Source organism: Chrysochloris asiatica, unplaced genomic scaffold (genome assembly GCF_000296735.1).
Source record: "Chrysochloris asiatica unplaced genomic scaffold, ChrAsi1.0 scaffold00118, whole genome shotgun sequence".
NCBI lineage: Eukaryota > Metazoa > Chordata > Mammalia > Afrosoricida > Chrysochloridae > Chrysochloris > Chrysochloris asiatica.
Window position 1 is genome coordinate 8328439 of NW_006408636.1, and position 7939 is coordinate 8336377.

Sequence of the window (7939 nt, forward strand, 5' to 3'; positions counted from 1 at the left end):
CTTTTTTTTCCCCCTTTCCAAGGCTTTGTACAGTTGGCCCTCCATATCCAAGGGTTCTGCATCTGCAGATTCAACCAACCAAACAAAGGTCAAAAATAGTAGGGGTGGGAGGTGGCAGCAACAATTATGTAGTCAATGCAATCCCTCACAAGAGGGAGCATAAAGTGCTATTTACATAGCATTTACATTGTATTAGGTATTATAAGTAATCTTGAGATGAATTTAAAACATAGAGGACAATGTGTAGGTTCTATGTAAATAGTACTCCATTTTATATAAGGGATTTAAGCACTGGAAGATTTGGGTAACCAAGGGAGTCCTGGAACCAATCCCCAGAAGATATCTAGAGATGACTGTATAGAGAACTCCAATCCTTCCATTATAGGGAGTCTAAGCAAGGATCTTACACCTTTGACCTCACAACATAATTAACTTGAACCAATCCGACTACTTGAGATAGATATTAAGTCCCAGAAAACAAACCACTACTTCCCAGAAAGAATCCCAGAAGTTTCCAGCCTCAAGAAGCTATTTCAGACCCTGTTGTTGTTGTTGAATGTCGTAGAGTCGTTCTGACTCATAACAACCTTGTATAGGGATTCCAAGGAACAGCTGGTGGGTTTGAACTGCCGACTTTGTGGTTCGCAGTCCAGTGCTGATCTTACAGTGCCATGTTTCAGACCCTAGGATGTAGGAAATCCACTCCTAGCTGTGATCCCTAGGGAAAATGCTGGAGCTCTACAGGAAACAAGTGCAGGCAGTTGTGACCAAGCTGGAGGAGATAGTGACAACTTTTGCTCTTGGGTTCCATTCAACAGCTCAAAGTGCTTAGAAGTCAGACACTGTAGTTTGTTTGTTCGTGTGCTTCTGCCCTGTGACAGCATTAAATGTGATGAAGGGGCAGGGAGGAGACGGATGAAGAGTGGTGATACTTCCCAGCCACTGGAAGGTACCTTGAAAATAATTTACTCCCACCCTTCAGGGTGGGTTACTCCCACCTCTCAAACCACCAACCTGCAATGCTAACTCATAAAGTAACAAGGATTTAGGACAAGAGAGAACTGCTATTCCTTGTGGATTCACCTGTTAGTGAGCAAGAACAGGCAGCAAGAGTCAGGAGACACAAAGGGAGAAGGACTAGACAACAGGAGTCCACTAGTACCTAAAGCTTCCTTCTGACCCTGAAGCAGGCATGATGATGAACCCAGAAAGCCCACATACCTCTTGCTCCATGCAAGAGACTGCTTTGATTCTAGGTGGATTGCTGTCATGAAATGAAACAAGGGAGAGAAAGCAACTAAGAAAACTGGGAATTTGGATTGAAGTTTTGTGTCTGATAATATATACAACAATGACAAAAAAAAAAAAAGATTAGTCATGAAAACCCTATAGGGTAGTTCTACTCTGTCCTATAAGGTTGGAATCAACTCAACAGCAACAGGTTTTGTTGTTGTTGTTGTTGTTCTGGGGGGGGGGCAGCTAACTGGTAAGAGAAACCCATGTTCATCAATGAAAATTTAAAAAAACAGAATGAAGAAATAAAATAGCCAACGACAACATTTTGAGGGGGTAAAAAAAAAAGAAAAGAAAACTGGGAGTAGTCCTAGAGAAATTAAGGAGAGCTTTTAAGTCTCTACCACTTTCCCAAAATGGAAAAAGTGCATGCAGGTAGAAAAGGCAGGGTTTTTTTTTTTTGTCTTTTTTTGTTTTGTTTTTTCCTGCTCAGCGTTCTTGGTCAAGCCTAAGAATAAGAAAATCCCCTGAACTTGCAGCATCCATATGTATCCAAGTGCCTCACCAGCACAACCCTCCCACCCCTGCCACCAATGTTAGCCTTCTAGAATGGGTAAATGCCCAAGAAATTGCCTTCCATTCCAGTCTTCCCAACCCACCACCCCCGATCCCAAACAAAGAGCATTTGTCTGTGGTTTCCCACCTTTCCTCAGAGAAGAGGATCCTAGCAGAGTGCCCATGGTGTAATCAAGTAACAAGGAACACAATGCTGGATAGTCTATAGTCTATCAAGCCAGGGGATGGACACCCAACTTCAGATTGAATAGAGAAAGAGGCTTAGTGTAAAAACCAATGTCATTTCAGCAGGAGGAGAGAAGACAAGTGGTGAGAGAGGCTCCTATTGGCGCACCTTCCCGGGGACATAGTTCCTATCAATTGCCTCCTCCTGCAGGAACATGTGTAGGCAGCGTTCATTCTGAGCCAGTGGGTGCCCAGCAATTCTATAAAGAAAACAAAATGGGTATCGTTAATATTTGAGATCAAAGAGAATTAGTAGGTGGATGGAGATGCAGACAGGGAGAAAGGGCAAGATCAGTCCTGAGATTCGAGCCAGTGGAGGTGAGCAGCAGGACACCAACTCAACATTAATATTGTAGAGGGGGAAAGTGGTAGAGGGACAAGGTGCTAGGTACGAGATCATAATTTCTGTCAAAGGAATTTGATCATCAGCACCACATGATTGAACCCCTTATAAGACAAGACAGATAAAATTCATAGAATGACCATGATGGCAAAAGTAGCAGGATGAACCCCCAGAAACTGGGCTTACTTGTTAATAAACTGTTCAAGTCCCTGCCTCCTTTCTTCAATGAAGGATTCCTCAAAGATCCCTTCGTCTCCTCGGAAAGGAAGCTGCCGCTTCAAGGCTTTCCCAGGTAGTGGAGGAACTACAATCTACAAGCAGATGCAAACTATCAGCCACACAGCAGAGGAAGAAAGAAGGAATGAAATGGTAAAGCAGTATATACCTCATTAGGTATAGGGTCTACCCAGCCCCAAAGCCAGCAACTGGTAAGAACTAATACCGTAAGAACAGCCAGAATGGCTCAGGTCAATAATTAATCCAACTCTAATTTTGTGGGGCTATCCTCAACAATACCATCTCAAAAGAAAGGTCATAAACTCCAAACATTTCTCATTTTCTTAACAATGCAACACTATCCAAGAATGAAGATAGGTCTTTCCTGACACTATACTTTGAATTTTTAGTATATTTAGGAGTTATGTTGTATGACTTTACTAGCCACTAAGTAATACTTTTTTTTTTTTTTTACTTTGTCCTGAGCCTTCAAGCTTCTAAAGATATCCCCCAGATCCTTCTGGGGCTTGTCTGATAAGAGAATGTTTACCCTATCCACTCCTTTCAAGACTTTGATCTTATGCTCTCTCAGCCTATATATAGCTCTTCCTACTGTGTGGCGCTGTGGGTTAATGCACCAGACTGCAAAGTCGTTTGAACTGCAAGGTCAGCAGTTCAAACTCACCAGTTGCTCCTTGAAAACCCTATACAGGGTCGCTATGGGTTGGAACCAACTCAACGGCACTTCACAACACAACTGCTGCCCAAGAGTGCCACACAGGGAATGGGCCATACCTTACTATCTCGCTCCAATTCATTTTTTAGCCACTCAAAGTCACTGTAGCGCCGCCGCACACATGACTCCTTCAGCTTGAAGATAGGTAGGTTTGTCTACAGGGAAAGAAGAATGAGAGAAGAGATATGGTAAGTTATGTTCACCCTATGATGACTACCTACCTGAACCACTTAGGTCTTAATGAAGTAGTTCCTATGGATCATGCTCCTATAGTCCTTTCAAAACATTACTAGGTGAACACCAACCTTTACTACATCCAGTCTTGTCACAGTTAATTAGAAGTCCCTTGCTATTTGAAATTTATGCAACAAATGAATTTGCAGTTGTAAATATGTACAAACAAGGATTTTCGCTCTATTTTATTTTTTAAAATCATAACGTCAGAATGAATCACTGGGCCTGGGGGCTCAAGACCATTGTCTTGAGGGACACCATGGTCAACTGGTATGACATAATCCACAGAGACAATATTCTACAGCTTACTTTGGTGAGTAGTGATTGGGATCTTAAAAGCTCAGAAGTGGCCATCTAGTGCAACTATTGGTCCCTCCCTGTCCAGAGGAAAGAAGAGTGATAAAAATTGGAGACACTCTAAATCAATCAGTCCAATGGACTAACAGAACAGGTAAACATCTGTTTCCATGGCACTGAGGCCAAAAGAACTAGATGGTGTCCAGCTATCACTACCAAATGCTCTGAAGCGGATCATAGAAAATGTAAAACACAATTCAAAATCATTTTAAAAAGACTACATTTATAGGTCAGATAGAGTCTGGTGGACCCAAGACTATGGACCTTGGTCACCCTTCAGCTCTGGAAGTGAACTCGCCCCCATGGCTCAATTTTCAACCAAGCAATATATAGGTCTATAGGGAGAGCACAAGATTAAAATGCCAGCTTTTGCCCAAGAACAAAGCTCAGAAGAGTTGGGAAAGAAGGATGGATGGAAACAAACAAACAAACAAAAAACATGAAACAAGTAGGTTAACTGATGTTACACTGAAGGAATTGCAACTGAGATAAAATGAAGTGTATGATTTGTTGAATGTAAAACTGATGATCTGCTCTGTAAACCTTCACTCAATTCACAATAAATACTTTTATGAATAGATGCTTATGAAAGGATTCTGGTAAATGATTAACTTTGGAGGGTAAGGCTAGATGACTGAAATGAATATGAGTCACACTTTTCATTATATTATTTGAATTTATCATGTATATGTATGACATTTTCAGTTACAAAGTTAATGCTGTGGTGGTGGTGACTGTATCATCAAGTCAGTTTCAACTCCTTATGGGAGCAGAAAGCCCTGAGTTTCTCCTGCAGAGCGGCTGGTGGACTTGAACTGCTGACCTTGAGGTTAATAACACAACGCATAACCCACTACATCACCAGGGCTCCTTAAAAAATTGATTTAAGTTCCCTGAAAGAACAACAGATAAATGCCTCTAAAGTATGCCCTACTCTGTTTTTCATGTCCAAATCATTCTCTATTCTGTAAGTCCAACTCAAATCGTACTTCATCCAGAAATTCTTCCCTGACAACACCAGCATAATTTACTGAGTTTCCTCCACTCTGAATCATGACACTTACAATTTAGTACTACCTTGTTGTTGTTAAGTGCCATCGAGTCGGTTCTGACCCATAGCGACCCTGTACAGGGTTTCCGAGGGTGTAAATCTTTACGGGAGTAGAAAGCCTCATCTTTCTCCCGCGGAGCGGCTGGTAGTTTCGAACCGCTGACCTTAAGGTTCGCAGCCCGATTCGTAACCACTACGCTACCAGAGCTCCTTACACATTATTTTTTAATGCAGCAGGTGACCAACTCAATATTAATATTGTAGAGGGGAAAAGTGGTAGAGGGACATGTTTAAGTCTTGTCTCATGTAAGTCTTGTCTACCTAATTAAACTATAATCTCAATGAGATCATGAATGACTGTGTATCCAATGAAATGTAGTATATAAAATTATGCAATATTCAATTAATTACTAAAAGTCCTATGTATCTGTTTACCCTCTTATCTAGGAAATGCAGCAGAAACAGGCATTATGTAAACTTACCACAGCTTGCTTCTCTGACATAAATGAGCATATTCCCACATCTTAATTATCAAGAAGCTTCCCTCCCAATGCTCTCTCTTAGGTGCCATCGAGTCGGTACCGACTCATAGCGACCCCATGAACAACAGAACGAAACACTGCCCAGTCCAGGGCCAACCTCACAATTGTTGCCAAGCTTCAGCCCATTGATGCTGCCACTTTGCCAATCCACTCACTGGGGGTCTTCCTCTTTTTCTCTGGCCCTCCACCTTACCAGACATGATATCCTTCTCCAGAGACTGGTCCCTCCTGACAATATGTCTGAAGTGGCAACATAAAGCCACTGACAAACAAAAACTCCTGATATTTACTCCTGGTGTGGCACTGTGGGTTAATGTGCCAGACTGCAAAACTGTTTGAACTGCAAGGTTGGCGGTTCAAGCTCACCAGCTGCTCCTCAGAAACCCTATACAGCATCGCTATGGGTCGGAACCAACTCGACAGCACTTCACAACAACACAACATAGGCTTCATGGAGTTCTGGTGTGGCTCTGTGGGTTAATGCACTGGACTGCAAAGTCGGTTTGAATTGCAAGGTTGGAGGTTCAAGCTCACCATCCACTCCTCAGAAACCCTATACAGAGTCATTATGGGTCAGAACTGACTTGACAGCACTTAACAACCACAACAACAGAAAGGTTCCAAAAGGAGCTCTGTGGTTGGGCAGCTAACCTCAAGGTCAGCAGTTCAAAACTACCAGCTGTTTCATGGGAGAATGATGAGGCTTTCTGCTCCCGTAAAGATTTACAGCCTCAGGTTTACTTGAAAACAGGAAGCTAATTTATTGTTTCAATTGGGACACCAAGTTTCCAATCTGCAACCCATTTCCTTTTCTCTTAGGATAAACTTAATAAAACAGGATTCTTGGATCCCAAATCCATAAAATTAAACTGCTCTCATTTTTTGTCCTCAAAGCCTATTTCACAAAATCCACAATGGTGCTATGTATTAACCACTATTGGGAAAATCCCATAAACCTGCCTGTTGCAATGCCAATGGAATGACTGAATTGGTGACATCTGTTAGAGCACGCTTTATGTGGCTGGTGGACTGTCACCATTGTGCGTACACTTTGTACATCAGGGGTAAAGGGAGGGTTTTCTAGATTATGGGGAGAAGGTAAAGTTGGGGTTTTGTTTGGTTCCTTTTTTTGATGGAGTGGGGGTATAGTACTTAGTTTATGCCCTGAATAACATGTATAGAACCCCTTGAAGAATTGTGTGGATGTGTGTGTGTGTGTGTGTGTATTAGTGTGTGTCTGTGTATGTCTGGCAATGAAACCTTTGTCTTCTGGAAATTAGTGAATTTTTTTCCCTCCAGAAGTATTTGTTAAAAATTTTGTAAATAAGAGCTCTACTTAGATTGTTTACCATGAACATGTTGCATCAAACCGATTACACCTAATTCCTTCAAGATTTACGGACTCTAAAGACTTGCCAGGTTACTCATTGGCCAAGTTCTCAGTAAATTGTTTGCCTTGAGAATTCATATTTCAGACCTCATTTTGCCAGCTCTAAAATTCCCAGTCTTCCTTGATTTTCGTCTTTAAGCTTTCACATTCTGAGCAGGGAGGGTAAAAGAGAGGACCTGCTCAAATGTATGAATTACTCTAGAAGCCGACACGACACCGGGACGTCCCTTTCTTCACGCTGTAATGTTGCTATATAGGTAATCGGATACCAGAGGGTGGGGCATTCTTGCAATACTTTAACAGTGCTAGAATCTGCAGCATGGTACTAAGGAAGTTAAAGTTTGAATGTAACCTCTTTATTTAAAAGGTTTTTTTGTTCATTTAAATGGGGTTGAAGTGAACATGATTTTTTTTACCATGTTTGTGAACTACAGATGCAACATGCATCTGTAATTTAAAACAAAACAAAAGAAAAAACAATTTTTGATAAGGAAATTAGGGTAAATTGCTACAATTTGATGAACTTGACCAATACTCATGGAGGTAGTAACTATAAATACCAACTGAGAGGGAAGGAAGAAGTCTTCACATCAAGTATCAATGCTATCCCCTCTATACAAAGGGTAGATAGGGATGGGCAACTTAGACCTTGGTTACCTAAAATGGTGGTGGTGGTGGGTGATTATGTGCCATGGGGGCAATAAAGGCACAAAGTGACTGGCTTACAAGGTTTCAAGGGGAAGTTTACTTTAAGAGTGTGTGGGGAAAGAAAGAGTCCTCACTGAATAGTTTTCATCTTGTCTAGATTGGTCTGGTTAAAAGAGATGGGAATAAGATTCTTATGACTCAATAGTGAACAACTGTTATCATGACTAATTGCAACTGTCACAATTGTAAAGGTAGAAGTTTTGTAACAAAAACAGGGGAGTAGTTAATCTTACAGACCAGAAACAAAGGACCCTAGGACCATCAAGGGAGAAGAGCACAAGCAGAATGCGAGACCTTATCCAGAGAAGCAGCAGTACCAGAGACGGAG

The 7939-nt window shown here is 41.5% G+C and overlaps 1 protein-coding gene across 4 annotated transcripts in view; it reads right to left on the minus strand.

The window, feature by feature from the left end:
- Positions 1-2106: 2106 nt before the first annotated feature.
- LOC102832265 (sorting nexin-12-like) overlaps positions 2107-7939 on the minus strand; it is a 21672-nt gene continuing 15839 nt past the window's right edge. For 2 of the 4 annotated variants that reach the window (XM_006868532.1, XM_006868531.1), the window contains exons 2-3: positions 3389-3484; positions 2205-2234 (exon numbers count right to left, since the gene is read on the minus strand). In XM_006868532.1, coding sequence (XP_006868594.1) covers positions 2205-2234; positions 3389-3484 — 126 coding nt within the window. Of the gene's footprint in view, positions 2235-2563; positions 2689-3388; positions 3485-7939 lie in introns of all 4 variants that reach the window. The other 2 variants (XM_006868529.1, XM_006868530.1) reach the window with 2 other exon arrangements.